Raw genomic sequence first — 23,249 nt, forward strand, 5'->3', positions numbered from 1 at the left:
GAGATACTGGAGCTGTTTGCTGTTTCCTTTTCTAGCTTATTTTACAGATGAGGAACTGAAGCAAACAAGGTTAAGTGACTTGTCCAGGGTCACACAGCTAATAAGTGTCTGAAGCAGGATTTGCACTCACAAAGAAGAGTCTTCCTGACTCCAGGCCTGGCACTCTATCCACTCATCATCTAGTTGCCCCACAATTAGAACTACCTTACAATAAATTTCCCTTCTCTTATAAATCTTCAAGCTGACCACCTTCGGGTAAAATGTTGAAGGGATTCTTGAGTCAATTATATGGTCAGATCATTGATGTCCCAAACTTAAAAGTGTAATATTTTCCCTAATGATTGTACTTTCTTAGTCTTTGATCCAATGGTTTCAGGTAACACTTTACAAAATGACCTATTCCTATAACTCCTGTTTCCTCAGTAAATAATAGCTCAACCTGTGGTGAGTATATTTTGGATGACTTTCCAACAAATTCATTACTTTATCTACTCAGTATTGTGAGACTCTTGAATTATCCTGGTCAATTTCATTTCCTAGAAGAATTTGGAAATTTAACTATATGCTCCTTTTTTCTAGATGGCTTTAGAAGATTTTATATCAAATTAGCTCCAGAAAGAAATTTTGGCTGACCCCTTTATTAGAAGTTTCTTAGTCATCTTCATTCCACTCTATTCACTGTACCACCTATCTGCCCCTGATGGGGACTAAATCTCATATTGTTGCATTCCTTACAATATAGTATTGAGCACATAGTAAAGTGGTAATCTGTGGGAGATTTGAATGGGAAGGCCACTATGTGAAAAGATAAGATCAACATGAAATAATTGAATGCAAAAAATACACCTAAATTAAAATTTTGAAAAGAAAGAAAACACAAGGGGCAGCTAGGTGGCGACTAGAGCACTGGCCCTGGAGTCAGTAGGACCTGACTTCAAATCTGGCCTCAGACACTTAACACACACACACACACACACACACAAACCTAATTGTGTGACCTTGGGTAAGTCACTTAACCCCAGTTGCCCTACCTTCCCCCCTCTAAAAAACAAACAAACAAAAAAAACCCAACACAAGATTAAATTTGCTAATATGCTAAATAATCGCACATAGGCAGTAATTCTTAAATCCACAATTTTATTTTAATGCATTGCATCTGTTTCTTGTCCTTAAACTAATACCAAAGATTTTATTTGATTCTGCAGTAATTTAATGTTTTATTTTCTTTAAAATGTTACAAAAGTTCAAAAGAAACTCTGCATGCATTTAGTTTCATTTAATATACAGAACAAGTGTTAACATGTAGATTATTTAACATCAAAATCATCCCAGATATCTCACATGTTCACAATAAAAAATATTCATGCTTCAAATAATTTTCATGAAGAGTAACAATCTCAAGAAGGGAAACATGCACATAAAAAGTCTATGAATCCACATAATTCTTTAATATGTATTAAATAGTTACCTTTCCTCTTAACAAGAAGGATGCTATCAAAGTTGATATAAAGGATCCCAAGGCTACAGCCAATGAAATCAATGAAAAATAAAATTACTTGTATTTCCACACACTTTAAAAAAGAAAATCTAGCAAAAGTTTTCCTCCTATTAAAAATTTTTTTTTTAAAATATTTTTACAAAAGAGTTTTCTTTAAACAAAACATACTTCATTCTTGTCAGGGCAAACGAGGGCCAAATCAAAGATAATCAGCTGCTTACAACTGGCTAGAATGGAGAAGAGGTTGTCTATTTGCTTTTCTACCATAACTAGCAGGCCTTTCTTGGCTCCCACCCCAGCTCTAGTCAAACTATCCCCTTCCAATTGTTATAGTCTCCTTTCAACTTTTTCCTACAGGATACAATGGGGTTGGACACCTTTTAAGGAAAAGCGACTGTAAGTTTTGAAATAAAGAAAAAAAATCTTTTTAATAAAGAGCTATATTATTCTGTGTGTGACTCAAGTGATGGCAGAGTCCAATGTCATCTATTATAGTCTAAAACCCTCCTCTAATGACATATATCACGACCTAGAAATATGCTTAGGTTCTTGAAGGTTATGTTATTCTGAACAACTATCTGGCAGGACTTCCCAAGCTGGAAACACTATGGATGTGGATCCAACAATGGCCTATTTTCCAAGCACCATCCTCATTAACTGTAGGGAGGACAATCAACACAAGGTTGACTACTAGCTGGTGAATTTTAGGGCCATAGCAACACAGGAAACTCTCTATTATATGTAGAAGCTTCAGTTTTCATCAGTACAGACAGAATCCAAATTGATCATTCTCAAATCTTTAAAAAAACAAAAGTGTATTTTCATTATCTTGCTTAATTCATACAAATTGCTATAATAGAAAGATAAAGTGATTATATGCCTTGAACACAGAAGACTCTAATTAGTCTAATACTTTGTACAGGGGTGGTGAACCTGTAACCCTGTAGGTCCTTGGGTGCATCCTTTTAACCTAGTGCAAGTTTTATAGGACAGATTCTTTTATTAAGGGGATTTATTCTATGAAGTTTGAATTCAGTCAAAGAGCCACACTTGAGGACTAGAGGGTCACATGTGGCCTTGAGGCCACAGTTTCCCACCCCTGCTAGGAACTGGGAAGTTGGTGACTCAAGTTTTTTTTATGATATTCTCCCATCAGCACAGTTGCAGGGGTTTTTCAGATTAGCTAACTAGCAGGAAAAGCCTGGTCTTGAGGAAATGAAGTATGAAGCCACAGCACCAACAAGCAGGAGGAAGAGGGAAGTATGGGGCCTTCAAATCCTGGGAGGGAGGGCTGGTGCCCAAAGTGGGCAGTGAGTAAAGAGAAGAAACCAAGTGGGTTGGGGGAAGAGAAATCTAAAAACTTTAAGGCCTAAGGTCTACCCTGTTCTGAGGATAATATGTACTGTTTCTAGAAATCTTTTGGGAGTTAGTAAGGTGAGTCGATCATTGAGAGAAGAGCATTCATTTATTTCAGCACAGCTAAAGGCCACTTGGGATAAAGCTGGTAAATCTCACCCAGACTAATTCACACGTAGTGGGGGGGCCACTAGTTGTCTGTCGGGCTGTAGTTGTACCTAGCTCTTTCCTTGGATCTCACGGAAGCCTCAAAACTGATATCTGAAAGGAAAACCTAAATGTTAATCAGGCACTTTGCAAATCCTTAGCATTTTTTCCTTCCATTTTTTACACAATTATTTATGTAGTAAGCCTTAATAAAGTCTTTCACATTTTTCAGAAATGAGAAAATTCTTGGAGGAAGTAATATTAAGATATCTAGATTTCAATTACTTTCTGTTTTGTTCCATAATACTAGATGAATTACAATTGCTTCAGTAAATAAAAGGTAATACTAAATGTTGTTTTAATGACAAATTGGTCATAAGCATTACTTTGGAGTAATTCTATATATTTATACATTTAAAATACATTATCAGAAAATTTGGCTGTCTTGAGTCCTACAACATCTAGTTTGTTGCAAGGGAAATTTTTATTTTAACTGTTAGACTGATATTTAACAACAGCACCAAAACAACCAACCCTCAGCCCATCTTTAAACTGAAAGTCTTTTTTTGTACCCTCAAGAACATGTTATTTCAGTGTTTAACAAACTATAAGCATCAAATCATTATGAAACAAAATAGGGGGAAAGTGAACCAACAGATGTCAATTTCTCACAATTTAATATCAGTTGAACAACACCAAAAACAAAAGAGTCACAAAAATTAATCAATGTCGGGGCAAAATGCAGTTAAACAAGCTCTAGTTAAAAACATGACACCCCTTCCCCCCCAACATGCAAGTTGGAAATGTCAAATGCTTTGCTGACATATTGCAAAATATGAGTTAGGAGCTACACAGTTTTTCAAGTTGTTACTAGTCAACTTTATAAAATGCAGTCCAATTAAAAGGAAGGCTTTTGCAAAATTGTGATGCTATGGAGGTAGAATATAGGCTATTTCTATGTTATTGTGAAATCAACTGGATTTCTCATGCCAAAGCACTTCAAAATGTGTGAACTCAGATGAAATTGCTATTTTTTTTTTAGTGCTGATAATAAAGAAGTACAATTTATTTTATATTAGAAATTCCCTCATAAAATTTGCCTATTTGGTAGATTTAAAAAAATACTGAGCATTCTAAATAAATTAGTTGCAAAGCCCTCAAATCCATATCCTGACGCAGGAAAACAAAGTGACTGAAATTATGAAAAGTAAAAGGTATGGATAATAAATTTACAAAATAACTTTAAAAAAATCCCTACCTTTAAAATGCTTGCTCTGCAAACAAAATAGAAGAGAGTAAAGATATGCTAATCAGTTACTTAACTGGTCTACAGAAACAATTCTCATTTTAGAGACCTGAGTATTTCTAAATATAATTAGATAAGGAACCCATTTACCATTGACAGTATGATACATTTATTATTTCATCTGAATAAGAAAGGTGAAGATGCCTTGCCTGAGAAAGTTATGATACTTATCAGTGAATATTTGTTTTATTGATATGGTACAAAGACTACTACCATCTGTAACTTTTTTGTATGTGAAGCATAGTTTTCTGTTTTATCTGTTATACTGATCTTGATTGTGGCTGAAATGGTTGAAAAAATTACAAGCAACAATATCATTAATGACATATTTTTTAAAATATGGCACTGAAAAAAACCTACTCATACAAATATTATTTGTAAGTTATAAATATTAAAATTAAAAGGATTTTTCAATGAATAAATATCTGATGTTCCTTTTTGTTTGTTTAATGTTTGGTAGTTATAAATATAATAAATTCTTAATTTATTAGAATAAAATGAGAAAAGATTATTTGTGTAGATTATTTTATGTGAGACATATATAGCACAACAATTTTTTGGCTTAAAAACAAAAAGACATCAATACATGAAAGTTGGAAAGCACTGCCATAAAAATGCATCTTTAATTCGGTCCATAATCTGTAGTGTTAAATTATAAAACTTTTAAATTTTTATTTATTTTTTAAATGTGTGCACTTTTATTTGAACTGATGTTGGGTACAGCTCCTCTTCTCCCCCAAGTACTGGCACCTATCTCATAAAATTCGCAGGGAGATTGTAAAGTCTTCATTCACATCTACATTGGGGGTAGGGAGGGAATTTAGGGGGTCATTCATTACGGCTCTGACAATTTTTAAAAAAGAACAAGTATTAAGATAGAAGATATAAAAGTTTTTTTTTTAAGGATTATATAATTTACATGTAAAGCAATACTGGTACATCCCCCCCTTCTCCCTCTCCCCATCTGGATCTTTATTATGTAACTCCTTTGCTTTAGCTGAGTAGGACAGCCTTCACAGAGGCAAGAAACTCTCTGTAACTAAGGATGCATTATACAATATTTGGAATGACTATTTTAAAAAGTATTCAGAGTCCTGAAGATGCACTGCAGAACTTTGGGGATATTTGCCTCCAACATACTTAGACTGCTCATCACCTTCACTGTTCCAGTTTTTAAATCTTGAGTCAAGCACCAACTCCCTCCTCCCCTGAAAAAAAACAAATTATGCCAATCTCATCTCTTTGGGGGGAGGGCAATTATTATGTCACACCCCTTGACAAAAAAAAAAACACAAAAAACCCCCAAAAAACCCAGCAGTCTGTTTAGAAACATTTTCAGTAGACAGTGGAGGGCCCAGATTCATCATACTTCTGGTTACTGATCCCCATCTGCTGGAAGGTGGAAAGAGAGGCCGGGATGGAACATCCAATACAGACAGTATTTGCGCTCGGGTGAGGCAATGATCTTGATTTTCATTGTGCTGGGGGTTAGGGCTGTAATCTCCTGCATCCTGTCAGGAATGCCTGGGTACATGGTGGTACCACCAGACAATATGGTATTGGCATACAGATTCTTACGGCTGTCAACATCACACTTCGTGATGGAGTTGAAGGTAGTTTCATGGATTCCACTGGATTCCATACCTAAGAAATATGGTTGGAAGAGAGCTTTGGGCATCAGGATCTCTTGCTGCCAATGGTGATAACCTGACCATCAGGAAGCTCACAGCTCTTTTCCAGAGAGGAGCAAGATGCAGCAATGGCCATCGACTGCTCAAAGTCTAGGGTGACATAACAGCTTCTCTTTGATGTCACCCACGATATCCCTTTCAGCTGTGGTAGTGAAACTGTACCCTCTCTTGCTCAGGATCTTCAGTCTTGTCACAATGCCAGGGGTATGACCAGAGGCATACAGGGACAGCACAGTCTGGATGGCAAAGTACATGGCCGGGATGTTGAAGGTCTCAAATATAATCTGGGTCATCTTTTCTCTGTTGGCTTTGGGATTCAGGGAGGCTTCTATGAGCAGCACAGGGTCTTCTTCAGGGGCCACATGGAGCTCATTGTAAAAAGTATGATGCCAGATCTCCGTGTCATTCCACTTGGGGACAATTCAGTGGGGTACTTCAGGGACAGAATGCCTCTCTTGCTCTGGGGCTCATCCCCTGTGTCTTTCTGGCCCATACCCAGCATCACACCCTGATGTCTGGGGTATCCAGCAACGGAAGGGAAGGCAGCCCAAAAGGCATTGGCTCCTGCAAAGCCAGCTTTGCACATTACAGAGCCATTGTCGACAACCAGAGCAGCAATATCATCATCTATGATGAACTCTGAGGTGGCAAGTTCAAATCCTTAAGAAAGAGAGGGGGTGGTGCCACAATGGGGAGGTAAGGGGGGAGGCAGGTACTCAGTGAGTAGAAGAGCTCACAGTTCTATAAAACTTTTTAAAAAGAAAACATGGATACAATGTCGTTACAATCTTAAAACCAAGGCAACTATTATTATTTGGCATAAAATGATTTTAATTTTACAACACAATTGAAAACTTTTTTTTATATAAGCAATCGGGGTTAAGTAACTTGCTCTAGGTTACACGGCCAGTTATTTCTGGGTGTGGTGCTTAGTATCTGAGCCCAGATTTGATCCCCAGGTCATCCCGACACTGGAGCCGGTGCTCTTACTCACTGTGCTATCTGGCCGCCCCGAAAACATTTTTTAAAGAAACCACTTAAAGAGCTCACTTTTGCCCACTCTACTTAGAGGCTCTTAATGACCTGAAACATAGCAACTCATGAGAAAACAAACACCAAATTTAAAACTGTCTTAGGGAAACCATGCCCTGGGAACTACTCATCTTTGAAACTCCAGGCCCAGGGCCCTAGCTGTTTATATTGATGAATGAAATTCACATATGGCCCCCACCAAACCTAGTGGGTCCAGACCAGATCATCCAGAGCATATTTCATATCTCAGTCTCAGCCATCTTCTCTACTCTTAGTTCACAAGCAGATATTCTGCTTCCTACTTGCTTTGCCCCACTTGATTCAGGAAACATAATGAAATTAATACAACTATTGTTTTTGGAAAGAGCATGTTAACTGACTCTCCTCTGGTTTCTCTTCCCATCCCTATGATTTCCCTGACAAAAGTGCTTTTCTCTAGCTGTCATTCCTCTACATGTCTTATCTCCCCTATGTTAGACTATAAAGTTCCTGAGGGCAGAAATTATCTCACTAGTATTTGCTTGGCATATAGTAAACACTTAATAAATACCTTTCATTTATCCTCTCACATAAAAAAAAATCCCCTATTTCTATATCACTTATTCAAGCTCAGTAATTAATTTCAATGGCGATTTTTTTTGTTCCTGTAGAAAAATAATTAGGATGAGTAACAGAGCTACAATACCACACTGAGATCAAGGTTGAGCTCATGCATAGACTTATAAGATTTATTAATCAGCATTTTATACACATTATATACATTATATACCCTAACCCTGCCCAGATGTTCTGCAAGCCTACCCTACCATAAAGGTAGAAAGCAGGAATTTGGAAAGACCTTAAAAATCACTCAGTCCAAGAGTCACCTTGTTCACTGAGGTTAAATGGCTTATAGTACCATAATTACTGGCAAAACCAGGCCCCCAAATAGTTCTTTTGTCTTTATGTCTGACCTCGATGAAAAGTAAATTCATGAAGGCATTGTGAATCACCAAGAGAACATTGCAATTTCTTTAGCAAGCAAACACAAACGTCTCTTGTCTCATGCTCAATTCAATAAATATTTATTAAGGCCTGCTATTACACTGGAGAGAGCACCTAAGGGATCCCTGGTAACCTGGAGAGATAATGGGCTGGTTGGTTATTCCCCATTCTTGAAGAAGACCAGCACGACATCTCTATGTGAGTGTCAAGTTACAGTATGTCCCACTGTGGCTGATTACACCCCTGTGACTTAGAATACTCAATCACAGGTCTGGCACAAACAGTCCACATGAACATTTGGGGTGAATTCTCTAAATTTGTGAATCTTACATTTCTTTTGAGCTGCTTTGCTCATAGAGGATAACAACTTTTCTGACGAGGGCACGCCATGCTGGGCAGTTCTGTGCCAGTGTCATACAATCAGTTCCAAAAATCTTCAGAGAGACCTTGAGAGCTTCTTGTATCATTTTTTCTGACCACCATGTAAGCACTTGCCCTGTGTGAGTTCTCTATAAAATAGTCTTTTTTGGCAAGCATACAGTTTGGCATTCGAATGACATGGCCAGCCAATTGGAGTTGTGCTCTCTGAAGTAGTCTGAATGCTTGGCAGTTAAATGAGAAAGAACCCCAGTGCCTGGTACCTTATCCTGCCAGGTGAGCTTCAGAATCTTCCCAGAGATAACCATTTCATTAATGGAAGAAGTTAAGAGGAGAGAAACAAAATTAAAAGTAGTAAGAAATGAATGTAACAGAAGACTAAGGAATCAAAATGAGTGAGTATTATTTATCTACAATATTCTGCCTTTGGGACATCCAGTAATTATGTGAATCTGAGAGGACATAAAGGGGCAGCTAGGTGGTTCAGTGGACAGTGTCAGGCCTGGAGTTATGAACACCTGAGTTCAAATCCAGCCTCAGACACCCACTAGCTGTATAGCACTGTCTGGCATCCAAAGTCTTTCATAACCTGTCCCCTCTACCTTTCCATTCTTCTTGCACTTAACACTATTGTGCCCATTTGCCTCCCAACCACAAGGCAGTGACACTGGCCTTGTTGTTCCTCAGACAAAACATGCCCAGACTGCAGGAATTTCACTGGTTGTCCCCCGTATCTGGAACTCTCTTTACTCTCCTTCTTCCCTCTCCACTTCCTGTCTTCCTTCAGGTTCCCGCTAAAATCCCACCTTCTAAAGGGAGCTTTCCCTAATCACCCCAATGCTAGTGTTTTCCTTCTATTGATTAGCTCCAACTTATCCTGTATATATCACTGGCCCATGGTTCTCCTGCTGTCTTCCCTTCTTTGAGTGTAGGGTCTGTCTTTTAGCTTTCTTTGTACCCCGAATGCTTATGGTACGTGCATACAGTTAATAAATGTTCATTTATTATTTAATGTTTATTGAAATGAATGTAAAATATTACTTTCCTCCCTGGCAACCTTTCTGATATTTTCATAAAAGTTTTCCCAATAAGTGATATTTTTATTTCCCTTTCGGTGACACACCAGGAAAAGAAACAGACAAATTTAAACAATTTCTTTTATTAAACCCCTCTCGGGGGACAATTAGGACTAACAAACTCATATCTTATTTATTTTATTAAACAATCACCTTTCTGGAAATCAACACGTGTGTCCTAAAAGCCACATGATTCTTCGAGCTCGCTTACACACACACACACACACACACACACAAAATGAAACACACTGGAAACACAAATACAGTTGCACATGTTAGACCCAATTACCCAGGTAATTTTTTTTAATAGAACAAATTACAGCTATCTTCAGTTTCCAAATACAGAGGCAATTTCCCGAATAAGAGACGGCCAAAAAGCCCTCAGTGGGAAGAATAAACGGACCTAGGTAGGTATCGGCCGCCCTCCCCGCTCCGCGTCTGCTGCGGGAATCCCAAGCCCCGGACAACCTGGGACCTAAACTAGACTGCTTACAGCGAGGGCGCTCCGCGGGGGGGCGGGGCGGGGCGGGGCTGAGCATCCATCCCCAAGCTCCAGGAGTGCAGCGCGGCGTACTCACCATGCAACCCACGACCTCCCCGGCCGCTCAAGAGGAGGAAGCGGGTGCGCTCACCGCTGTTTCTTACCAACTGGGGATACTGTTCTTGACCATTACGGGAGGTGTAGGGCTGGACTTTCCGCAGGGATACAGCCCGAACGCGGCTGGGCCAGCTCCAGCTATAGCGGCTGTAGAAGCTCAAGGGCAGTCAACCCCAGGGACTCCGCCCCCTTGGCTGGCACTTCGTAGTTCTGCAGCCGACTAGAGCGCGAGACCCGAGTCCCGAAGGCACCAGCACTGCGCATGCCCCAGAGCGGGCTGCCTTGCGCAGGTTCGAACACCGACTTTAGGAGACACGTTTTAGTAGCTAGTGGGGTACGGAACTGCGGACGTTAGGGAGCGCGGAGGTGAGGCTGGGGCCCCTTTTAAAGCGCACCTTTCCTTCTGGAAGAGCGCTGAGCTCTCTTTGAGAGCCCTTCCCCAGCCAGTGTGTCACCCCGCATCCCGTATTTCTCTCGGTGCCCACGGGGGAAGCTGGGCCTGTCAAGGCGAATAACCTGGGTAGGTAGGAGCCGTGGAGGCTGCTGGGAAACGTAGTCTCCGAAGCTGGTGGGACTCCCAGCCGCGAGCTGGAGGAAGGTTTATTTTAAACGCATTTCCTAAGCCACAAATTACTGTGTGTGGCGCCGCCACCCGCCCAGCTTCAACACTAGCATGGGGAGAGGACTGGATTTGGAGTCAGAGCTGGAAGGCCAATTGGACTCAGGGAATCCAAAACGCTCGATTTACAGATAGGGAACCTGAGCCCCCGAGAGTAGCCCAGCCCCGCGTCCAGCTGCTAGTCAGCGTCCGTGGCAGGAGACAGACCGACGTTTTTCCTTAACTGCATTGTCCCGTTATGTCATGCCTGCTTTTGTCAAGAGTCCCAGGATCTGGGCCCAAACTCTTGCCTCCATTATTCTTTTATAACTTGACAGGGTTAGACCAGATGACCGATGAAATAATTTTCTACATTAAGACCTAAGATCTTTGACACTCTCGGGGTCACCCGTAGCAGACTTCTTTCTCTGTCATCTTACCCACCTGAAAATTGAGGAGGTTGAATGGATGACCAACTGAATCTTAGGACCATAGAGCTAGGCCTCCAAGGGACCTTCCGGGCAGTCTGATCCAAGCCCATCATTTTATAGATGAAGAAACGGAAGGTCAGAGAAATTAAGTTACTTGCTAAGTAAGCATCAGGTCACTTGAAGTGACAAAGAACATCAGAGGAGGAGGGATTCGAACCCACTTCTTCTGACTACAAGTCCTTGATCCTACTTGTGTGTCCTTGGGTCACCTCTTCACTTGGACTAGACGGTACCTAATGTCCAAACAAACTCCAGAGATCCTGTAAGAGATAGAGATATACATCCCTGCTAGAAAGAGGTCTCTGTATCAATGAATTAAATTGTCAACTGAGAAACAACAGAATATATAACAGAAATAAATGCTTTTCTTGTGTGGATAGTTTAAAAGATCTCTTCTGAATCACTGTAAGCTTCCACGGAAAGGATCTGTAGTGTTCTTGTTTCAATCCAATTAGTACAATGTTATATTTGAACAGGAGCCTTTGGAGATCCCCTGTATTGATAGGAAATCCGTTTTCTGCACAGACTCTACAAAGGACCAACCTATTCTACATGCTCTGTCGATACAAAAGAATTTTAAAACAGCCCACATACCCCAAGGGGTTTATCTGGCCATGTCTGGAGCCCTATCTGGAGAATCATCACAGTTTTATCAGTTGTGGATTGGGGAATAATACCTGTATATAATAGCATTTTTATAGTGCTTTAAAGTTTGCAAAGCACTTTACAAGTAATTTTAAACAAAGTTCTACTGTAATTTTAACCTGCCAACACATTTTAAAAAACAGCTTTTTTAGAAAATTCTCAAACAGCTTGAAAACTTCTATACATAGAATCTGCTATTAGTTATATAGGCTTTTTGGGGGCAATTGAGTTGTGGGATAAATAGAACTTTAGCATTTTTTTAAAAGATTATTTGAACTTTAATTTTATGGGTTTTGTTTAGCTTTTTGGAGAAGGGAAGGCAGGGCAATTGGGGTTAAGTGACTAGCCCAAGATCAAACGGGCTAGTTTTGTGTTAAGTGTCTGAGGTAAAATTTGAAATCAGGTCCTCCTGGTCCAGGGCCACTGTGCCACCTAGCTGCCCCTAGAATTTTTTTCAAATGGTTTGAAATTAAAGATCTAGAATTTGGGGCTTTGGGATATTTTCTTAATTCATTATTAGATAATGCAAATATTGGTTTAGAAGCTAGTAAGTCAATAGCAATCATTCATTTCAGCTTTTCCTGTTGCAGGAGATCAAGTACCTCCAATACAGGGAGAGAGATCCTTAATAGTCCCCTCTCCTGACCCTTTTTACCACTATCAATCAAAATTATATATGTGTTTTAGTACTTGGAAATATCATGTTTTAGTTCTTTCATATTTGAATATTCACAAATATTCATGTTTTAGTACTTGGAAATATCAGGTGACTAATATTAACTTGAAATTAGTTTATTATCTTGATAAAGTAGTCTACACAGTAATCAACTGAGTCAGCTTGTTATTTTACATATTAACGTGTGATTTTATTGTTTTTTTGTGTTATGTTGTAGAATTAATGGATCACCAGAAAACAGAGGAGATGTCAGCTGACACAGTTAAGGAAAGTGATGTTTTAAAATTAACTTCAAAATTAATGTCATATTTTGAGTAGGAATGAACTAAAATCTGGACTTAATGCTCTCATATGATTCAAAGTACATTTAATTCTGATTTTGACTACAAAATTCTTTTTCAAATAGAAAATCATTAGTTCTGAAAATTAGTGCACTTTTCTTTTTTAATGCTTTATTAACTTCTGATTTGCATCATCCATTTCCACCAGATTTTAAGTTACAAATTTTCTCCCCATTTCTCCCCCACCCACCACCCCAAAATAGCAGTCCCACAAGATATCCCCTCCTCTAATCTGCTCTCTCCCACATTTTCCCCCATACCCCTTTCCACTTTTTCAGTGGATCTCTATGCCTCAGTGCCTGCACATCCCATTTCCCAATTACATGTAAGATGGTATTAATAATATATATATATATATATACACACACACACATATATACACATAAATATATACATATTTGAATATTTGATTTCAAAACTTTCAATTCAAGATTCATTCCCCTCCTTCCCCGTCACCCACCCCTAGTGGGAAGATACTCAATTCAGTATAGGTTGCACATGTGTGGCTAATGCAAAACAATAACATAGTAGATACATTGTAAAAGACTGATTACACTTCCCTCCCTCCCATCCCACCTCCTACCCCCTCTACTCTCCACTTTGATCCCATCTATTTTCAAAAGTGAGTGCTTCCAACCTCCCTCCCCCCCAGCCTATCCTCCCTTCCATCATTCCCCCTCTCACCCCCTTTACCCCCTATTCTCCTGGAGGGTGAGATACCCTATTTAGTGTGTATTTCACTCTCTCCTCAAGCCAAATTCAATGGGAATAAGGTTAACCCATTCCCTTTTGCCTTCCTATTCTTCCCCTCCATTGTAACCCTTTTCCCTTGCCTCTTCTGTATGAGATAGTTTACCCCAATCTGTCTCTCCCCATCTCATCTCATTATATTTCTCTCACCTCTTAATTTCACTTTTTAAGTATCATTCCTTCCTGTTAAATTGGACCTGTGCCCTCTATCTATGTATACCTGTAAACATATATACACACATTCACGTATGTATTCATATGCCCAAATACCCTCATATATAGACAAATGTATATATATTTCTAATCCCTTCAACTACTGAGAAAAGTTTCATAAGTTATAATTATTGTTTTTCCATGTAGGAATGTTAATAGTTCAACTTTGATAAGTTCCTTATGATTCCTTTTCCCTGTTTACCTTCTCATGCTTCTCTTGCTTCTTGTATCTCAATGTCAAATTTTCTATTCAACTCTGGTTTTTTCAGCAAGAATGCTTGAAAGTCCTCTATTCCACTGAATGACCATATTTTCCCCTGAAACATGATAATCAGTTTTGCTGGGTAGGTGACTCTTGGTTTTAATCCCAGCTCCTTTGCCCTCTGGAATATCATATTCCAAGCCCTTCGATTCCTCAGTGTAGAAGCTGCCAGATCCTAGGTTATCCTGATTGTGTTTCCACAATATTCAAATTGTTTCTTCCTGGCTGCTTGTAATATTCTCTCCTTAATCTGGGAATTCCGGAACCTGGCTATAATATTCCTAGAAGTTTTCTTTTTGGGATCTTTTTCAGGAGGTGATCGGTGGATTCTTTCAACCTCTATTTTGCTCTCTGGTACTAAAACATCAGGGCAGTTTTCTTTGAGAACTTCCTGGAGGATGATTTCTAGGTTCTTACTTTGGTCATGGCTTTCAGGCAGTCCAATAATTTTTAAATTATCTCTCCTGGTTTTTTTATCCAGGTCAGTGGTTTTTCCCATGAGATATTTCACATTGCCTTCTATTCTTTCATTTGTTTGGATCTGTTTAACAGCATCTTGATTTCTCGTAAAGTCATTAGCTTCCATTTGCTCCAATCTAATTCTGAAGCAATGATTCTCCTCATTGAGTTTTTGAGATTCTTTTTCCATCAGGCAAATTCGGCTTTTTAAGGCATTCTTCTCCTCATTGCCTTTTTGGGCCTCCTTTGCCATTTGAGTCAGTCTGTTTTTTAAGGTATTATTTTCCTCAGTCAGGCTGTTGACTCTCATTTCATAATTTTCTTGCATTGTTCTCATTTCTCTTCCCAATTTTTCCTCCACTTCTCTTATTTGGTTTTCAAAATCTTTCTTAAGGTCCTCTATGGGCTGTAACCAGCTTGTATTTTCCTTTGAAGCTTTTGGTGCAGGAGTTCTGACTTCACTGCTTTCCTCCTGTTCCATGCTTTGCTCCTTTTTGTCCCCAAAGTAGGAGTGTATTGTTGGAATCTTCTGTCTGCTTTGTTTCCTTTGCCTGCTCATTTTGCCACTCAATTACTTGATTTATGGGCTTTTTGCCACAGTAGGACTCTGCCACCAGACAGGGGAGCTTTCGTCCCAAACGCTGGGGTTTTCTCAGCTGCTGGAGGTATTAGATGGGTGCTCTCTCTGAGGTCTCCACATGCTCTGGCAAGCTGGACACACACCCCAGAATCTCCATCCTAGACTGCAATCCAGATCCAAGCAGGTTAAAGCAAGAGCGATTACCCCTCAGACTTGGTCCCCCTACACTCTGCAGGCCAACAGCTGAAGCCGCTATGTGGTGCTGGCTGGCTGTGCCAGCGACTCAACGGCTTTTCGCTCTGGGGGTAAAGCCACGCACTCCCACTTACTGGTCCCAAAGTCCAGACTGCACTGACCTCTCACTTTGTCCTTTGTGTCTATGTGTTGATAAATCTGGAAACAGCCACAGCTGCTGCTGATCTGGGGTCCCTCTGGCCAGAGGCTGGTCAGGCCTGCCCTGGGGCTAAAGCCTTGGCCTGGGGCTGAGCTCTGCTCCTAGAGCACTGCCCTGGATTCCTGCCAGCCTGCAGGGCTGTCCTCAGCGGGAGATTAGCTTCTCTGTGTCATTTTGTGGGTTCTGCAGCTCCAAAGTTTGTTTAGAGTCCCCTTTTTACATGGATTGGGGAAGGTGGAAGCCAGAGCCGTGGGAAGGTTGTGCTTCTACTCTGCCATCTTGGCTCCACCATTAATGCACTTTTCAATGAAACAGCAAGTATTGAAAATTTAATTTAATTGAAAATTTACTGAATGTTAGCCATTTGGGCAGTTTTAAAAAAATAGACTGGAATTTACCTGCTCACTTTAACATCCAAGGGATAAAACACGCTAAAACACTATTTCTCTTATAATTGAATTGACTTTTGAAAAGGGACAGGATCAAAGTAGAGAATAGAACAAGTTGGGGGTGGGATAGGATGGAGGGAAATATAGTCAGTCTTTCACAATATATCCACTATGGAAATGTTTTGCATAGCTACACGTGTACAACCTATATTGAACTGCTTATCTTCCCAGTGAGGGGGGTGATGAGGGAGGAAGGGAAAGAATCTGGAATTCAAAGTTTTAAAATTAAATATTAAAAAATATATATCTATATAATTATTATTATTTTACATGTAACTGGGAAATGAGATATACAGGCACTGGGGCATAGAGATCTACTGTGCCCTGCTGGAAAGTTGGAAGGAGAATGGGGGAAGATATGGGAGAGAGCAGATTGGGAGGGGGAATATTCAGTAGGATTGCTGTTTTGGGGTGGTGGGTAGGGAAAAATGGGGAGAAAATTTGTGACTAAAAATCTTGTGCAAATGAATGATACAAACTAAAAAATAAAAAAAGAGGAAAAATTAAAAAAAAAATAATTGAATTTAATTAGAAAGTTTGAGAACAAATGGAGGTGTACTCAGGAAAAACCTGTTTTTAGATTCCTTACTGAAATTTCACCTCAGAGGACCCTAGAAAATACAATAATAACATTAGCTGACATATATGAATAGTTCCAAAGTTTGAAAAACACTTTCCATATTATCTCATTTGGTGCTCATATTAATCTGTGAGGTAGCTGCCATTAGTACCTTCAATTTATAGATAAGTAAACTGAGGCTGAGATGGGTTAATCAATTTGTTCAGAGTCATACCACTAATAAGAATCCAAGGGGAGAATTTTAACTAAGATTTTTCTCCTCCAGGACCAGTACTCTAACAACCACACTACTGCCTTTTACAAATATATGATGGTATTGGCTAAAATATGATCCTAGGCAGGAGTTCTTAACCTTTTTTGCACCATGTATTCTTTGAAAATCTGGTTAAGCCTATGTTCCCTTTGTCAGAATAATATTTTTAAATGTATATAATCAGATATGACATGACAAAGAAAACTAATTATATTGCAATATTGTTATCAAAATATTTTAAAAGTAAGTAAAAAGACCTCAGCTTAAGAACTGTTGCTGTGGGATATCTGTATTTGCAAAACCATAAAATGTCTTGTTTGCCAAAGCAAAGATCTAACCCAGTTTACTAATTTGGAGAACAGAACTTCAGTTATTTTGGCCAAATGCTGTTGTAAAATATCTTAATACTCAGAGTAAGCACAATGTGATGATCATAAGGAGCTACAGAGTAAACAATAAAATAAAACTGCACTGAGTTTCTGAGAATGAAAAGACATTTCAGTGCTGACTTTTTAGATGAAATGATCAGACCAGAATATCATGTTAATTAACTGCTATATCTAAAATAATTTTTGTTCCAGCATGATAATAATAGCTCACTTTTATGTAGCACCTATTAGGTGCCAGGCACTTTACAAATATCTCATTTGAGCCTTCCAACAACTCCAGGAGGTAGGTGCTTCTATAATCCCTATTTTATAATTGAGGAAATAAACTGAGGTTAAATAACTTGCCCAAGTCATATAGCTAGTGTCTGAGACTGGATTTAAATTCAGGTTTTTCTGACTCCAGGCCTATCATTTTATCCACAGCACTGCCTACTTGCCTTTCAAAACATCATTTATAAAAAGAGACTGTTAAGTTACAGTACAAACATGTCTGTATCACTCAGTAAGACGCATACATTTCCTAAAATTGATCTTAAATATTTGCTTTTCAGAATAGCTATGAAGAATTTCTGATTTCTGAGTCTTCTAACTTCTTCAGTAGTTGTTTGCTATAAAATTTAGAGGCTTGCTAGGCAAAATTACCTAGATCTTATTTATTAGACTTTTTTTTAATATGGGAAAGACAATATTCTCTTTCTACCAGAAGAAAAATCAACAACTCCTATACACTAACTTGTATGAGAAGATGTGTTGATAAAATTGATGACTGCCAAATTAGAATTTGTGTATCTCTGGGGAGATCATATCTTCCTCTTGTATATTGTCAGCTGGTTAACTTATAAAGGGCATTCGTTGAGATCAGATTTACTGTATCTACTAGAAAATGTCAACTAGCGCTTGAAGACATGACCCATCCCTACCCCCAGATTGCCTCAACCATACCAGCCCTTTGTAGGCATCCTCCTTTGGACAAAATTCTTTGGCAGAGGACCTGAATTCTAATTTGGATGCAAATGTTACTGGTTGTGTGGATAAATTACACATCCTTTTTTGTGTTTTCTTTACTCAGCAGTAATTATGTCACAGGGGGTTTGTAATAAAGGTACTTTACAAAAGTTATGGTGCTATGTGAATGTGAGTTATTTTACTACTAGTGATGAATATCCTTGTCATTCTGTGGCAGATTTCTTTTTTCCTTGGAAGTGTCGTAAAACATTGAGACAATGGTCATACAGGAGGCGATCCCTCCCTGTTGTTAGATAACTCAAGAGAAGTTTCTTCCCCCCTGCCAAAGCCCCCCAGCTTGCCTCTATTCTCCATCAAAACGCCATTTAAAAAGAACTGTAGTTAAACTTAGATACTGGTCATGAACTAACATTGATTCAAGATACTAGGTGATGATATAAGAAAATTCAAAAAGATCTTTATTGATTGTTAAAGCTTCTTGTTACAAATGCTTAAAATACAATTATTGAATTGCAGTGATAGAAGAATAAAAATGAATAGACCACCAGGTTTTCTTTCAGGTTAGGCTCTAGTCAACAAATCTCACGTGAAGGGACAAAGAAAAGTGATTGTTTTTAATCTTGTTATGGATTTAAAAATAATTTGTACCAAGTATAAATGAAGAAGAAATTGTAACATGGTTCTTTTGTCTATGAGACAACCTAAGAACTTTCTCAGCTTGTTTAATGGCAATGGTTCAGTTGATACTAGCATACCAACTCCTATTCTGTAATTAAAATCTCCAACACAAAATGGATGTCAGGAAATGAAATTTATAAGTGTTAGGCAGAAAGTAATTTTTCTGCAAATAATATTATTTAGTGTTTACCATAGCTCAAAATGGGTTGGAAAATGACTGAGAAATAATTTTTAGGATTAGGGTATTGACTTCTAAGTCTGTTGATACAAAAATAATCAATCCACCACTTCCATGACCTTGGGGAAATGAGTAATATCTTTGCTCAATGAAAAGAAGGCTTTAGTTTGTAGGGTCAGACTTCTTAAAAGCACAGGATGCTAATTTTTTACAAGATGATAAAATCCACATTATAAATTTAGTTTTCCCATCCTGAAGATTCTAAAGAATGTATGTAGTGATAGTCCATATTTTATAGTCCTGTTTAGCATCTTGTCTATGTATGTGTTTTGTACACAGTTGATACTTAATAAATTAAAGCTGAATTGAATTGATTTGTACATTATGGAATTAAAATGTCATGTAAGGTTTGGGTTATCAAATATGGTCAAAAGTTCCAGGTCTGTGTCATAAGTCTCTAAAAATGACTGAGCTGACTATTCTGAGGTAGGACTGAGTTTGAATGTCATTTGCATCAGACCCATTTTCATATTTGATCACCTGTGCTCATATGCCCCCTTAAGTTTATGATTTTTCAAAATTTTAACAATAGTATATGAGTGAATTAAAATCTTTAAATGGCAAATAATAATTGATATTCATACAGAAATCAATCTAGCTCAGTAAGTCAGTTTCCTATATTGTACAATCTATTCATATGAATATATATTTTCTTAAATATGCAGAAAATGAAACCTCAAGAAAGATTTATTATGAAAAAAATCTCTAAGAGAAGAGAAGATATTAAAAAAAAGGTATGGTAAGAAAGGTGTTTTATCTATCAATATTTGTTTTGCCAATTAGAACAGTAGTTGATTCAGGATATTCACAAAGTCAATGTGCTTGGTTTAGTTTACACAAATCATTAATCTCATGTTATCTGATGTAGGTAATGAATCAATGTAGAAGCTAAGTAATGTCATGGCAAAAACAAACCAACACTTTGGATAGCAATTAAATCAAGTCATCAAGGATTTATTAAGCATCTTCTTCATGCCAGTTACAACAAAACAACAAAAAACTAAAACCCAGTCCCCTGCTCTCAAGGAACTCCTACTCTAATGGGGGAGACAACATGCAAACCACTATGTGCTAACAAGATATAGATAGGATAAATTGGAGCTAATCTTAGAGGGAAAGTACTAGCCTAGCATTAAGAAGGATCAGGAAGGGTTTCCTGCAGAAAACTGGATTTTAGCTGGGACTTGAAGGAAGCCAGGGAAAGCAGGAGGCAAAGAAGAGGAAGTAGGAAGAAATTTGAAATTTATTGCTCACATCTGTGCAACTAGGGAATTTGGGTAGAGTTTCAAAACAGTAATTGACACTCTGTACAATCCATAAATCCAGAATGTCATGGATATAGAAAAGTCAAGCTTTAGTGAGATCAGAAGTAGGGAAAAAAAAGGGAGGGATCTCAGTTATGCATTTATTGCTCATAGCAGGGTACACAGTTTTAGGAAAATAAGGAGAAGAGAGAGGGTGAAATCTTGTACTATAATTTCCCAACTGAGATAAGTATATTTGTTGAGACTGAACAAATTAGAAAGTCGAAATTATTCATGTCTGGGGATAGTGTCCTTATCTCTTGAAAGGCAGCAAAATCTATGGGAACCCAAGGAAGAGGTAGACTGTGATATTTAGTATCTTAAGAAAACCATGGTTTGCTTTTTGTTCAAGATAAAATAGGACAAATAGACCCTTTTTTTTTTCTAACAGAAAAAGTCTTTGTGCATCGAGTTTAACTATGGTTAGCTTATAGAACATAAAACAGTAAAATAAATGGGAAAGCACATAAGACTTTTTTTTCCATTACAGCAATATGTTGTGTTGTCTGCCTAAATGAAGGTAGAATAAGAGAGCTGAGTAGGCCATGCATTATGAACTACTCGCAGAACCCCATGGTGCCCTTCCATCTAAACAGATACAGGTAGATGAAGGAAAATGACCAGAGCCTTGGTATTGGCTAATTGGTGTTAGGGGCCAGGCTGTGAGCTTTTCTGGAGGGAATGTTGAAGCCTTATATAGGATTGGTCTTTATTATCTGAAGACATGCAACTGGCTTCTCAGGATGTTATATGGTGGGTTCTTTAGGGATTTTAGGGACAGCTCAGACCAGGAAGCTGCAAATGTTCAGCTGGTCCTCTGTTCTAATTTGGTGCTTTACAGGCTGTGGACTCCAGTTTGCATCTAGGCAGTCCTTATTGCAGTCTTATTCTTTGGTGGAATTTTAATAGACAGTTGCTGGCTCCAGCCCCTGTCAGTGCTACAGGAAGGTTCTGCAGCTTCAGAGGAACAGATCCATAGGCCAACTCCTTGTCTGCAGCCCCTGCCCTAGAGCCTTATTCCTGGGCAAAGTCAGAGATCAAAGCAATAGGGCTCTCAGCTCACCTGTGGTCTGAGCCCAAGGGTTGAATATGTTATCCTACTCCTTGGTCGGAGTGATAGAACTATCTACCTCCCCACTCTGGACTGAACCCATCAGTTGAATCTGTGATCCATCTCTGGGATTTGAATAACAACTTCTGCTTCTCCCCAGTCTCCCTACCCCAAACCCTTCCTGCCCTAGCTATTTGCTTGTGAGCTGAATTCATGATCTTAGGCTGGAAAAACAACTCAATATGGTTTCTTCCTACTTCCTGATCACCCCTTGATTTAATGCTCTTCTCTAAGTTTTGTTAGAATAGTGATGGGAGAGAGCTGGGCTTATATTGCTTCCACCTACTCTAATATTTCCCCCAATTTCCCTAACTCTTTTCTTAAAGTTTGCATGTTATTTGGCATGAAACTTCTGAGTTTTCATTTTTGTTTTTGTTTTCTTACCAGCCTTTGGCTACCTTCATTTCTTGGTCCCAAATCTTATTTTTCAACATATTTTTTGCTGACCCACTGTACCCACTTTCATTGAAGCCGCCATGTATTAGGATATGTATTGATCTAATTTTTTTTTGTATTAAATTTTATGTTTATTTTTAGTTTACATCATTTTCACAAGATTTTGAGTTACAAATTTTTTCCCCATCTCCCCCCCACCCACCACCCCAAAACAGTGATCCCAATGTATGCTCCTCCCCCAATCTGCTGTTGATCTAATTTTTGAAGGTCTTGTCAAATTCTTTTAAAATTTCACTACATCTTATATAACAAAAATTGGTGTCTAAAGTTATTTTCATAATGATCTCTTTATGCTTATTGTTAGTAACAGTGAGCTGATGGAGTATCCTATGACATGATGCTTCTTACTGTCTTTGGGGATATAGCAGAAGATACTTATCCAAATCCTTTCCCTTTTTGAGGAGAATCACTGAGCTATCTTTTCATTTAGAAACTTTTTAATGTCTTCTGATTTCATTTATAATACAAAGCACTGTGGTTTCGACTCCTTCCAAAAGGCAAACATACTTTGCACCTTTGTATAGGACCCTCACTATCTAAATAACTGATGATAATAATGGGTCCCTTTGCTCCTCCATGTTAAGTATTTAATCTTTTACCACTCCTCTAGAACAGGGACAACCCGAGTGATACTCTTCCTTGTCCAGCAGTCATAACAGTCATGAGCTTCCCTTCTCTCTCTAGAAGGCCAGCTCTCTGAACTCTCAAACTTGGGCTTACTCTTGGAGCAACCACTTTAACATGTTGCCTAAGAGTCTCCCACCTCTGTCTAAAAGACTAGATTCTAGGATCATCTGCCTAGGAAATCCAAATCCTCTCCTGTTCAAGAAACTAGGGTCCAGGAACATTATCCATGGACTTGGGTCAAATGGGTTGGCATGTGTAAAGTGTTCCTCAAACCTTCATCACTACCATTTAGATGCAAGCTATTATTGTCATTGTTATTCTCTCAGCTTACCATATGGTTGAGCACCTGTAGCTCTCATATGCCTCTCTAGGATACTCTACAAGTGTCTTGACAACTGTCACTGCTTGAGCTGGGAAAGTCTATTCTCTGGTCTCTGAACTATGCCAGAAAGAAATTCGCATGTGCTTCTGTTCCAAATAGCCATTAATAGCTCTTTGGGACAGATTGTGTTGGAAAGAGTTTAGGACCCTGTTGGAAAAGTAGAACCTATCAGAAAGATAGAATTGTTCATAGGCTACTTTACAGTATTTACAGGCTCACATTGAGTGCTGAATACCATCTACATTTTCTGTGGGGTGAAATAAAAGTTGTCCCCCATATAATATAGATTTTTTTTTTTACAATACACATTGCTTATCTTGCCTTATATGTGTCAGAGTCTG

General features: G+C 38.6%; 1 protein-coding gene and 1 long non-coding RNA gene across 2 annotated transcripts in view; one reads left to right on the forward strand and one right to left on the reverse strand.

Annotated features, from left to right (window-relative positions):
• Positions 1-1,143: 1,143 nt before the first annotated feature.
• LOC138145502 (uncharacterized) lies at positions 1,144-10,148 on the reverse strand. The gene is made up of 3 exons (XR_011164240.1): positions 10,047-10,148; positions 3,014-3,115; positions 1,144-2,295 (listed from the first exon to the last, which is right to left on the reverse strand). It is a non-coding gene; the product is annotated as an uncharacterized lncRNA (long non-coding RNA).
• Positions 10,149-10,447: 299 nt separating this feature from the next.
• The window catches only part of CC2D2B (coiled-coil and C2 domain containing 2B), a 131,065-nt gene continuing 118,263 nt past the window's right edge, over positions 10,448-23,249 (forward strand). The window contains 3 exon segments of the mRNA XM_069067095.1: positions 10,448-10,586; positions 12,694-12,741; positions 19,692-19,762. Coding sequence (XP_068923196.1) covers positions 12,699-12,741; positions 19,692-19,762 — 114 coding nt within the window. The 5' untranslated portion in view covers positions 10,448-10,586; positions 12,694-12,698.

The sequence above is a fragment of the Petaurus breviceps genome, unplaced genomic scaffold (genome assembly GCF_028583685.1).
Source record: "Petaurus breviceps papuanus isolate PSGF00001 unplaced genomic scaffold, PetGlider_PUasm1.0 90740, whole genome shotgun sequence".
Classification (NCBI taxonomy): domain Eukaryota; kingdom Metazoa; phylum Chordata; class Mammalia; order Diprotodontia; family Petauridae; genus Petaurus; species Petaurus breviceps.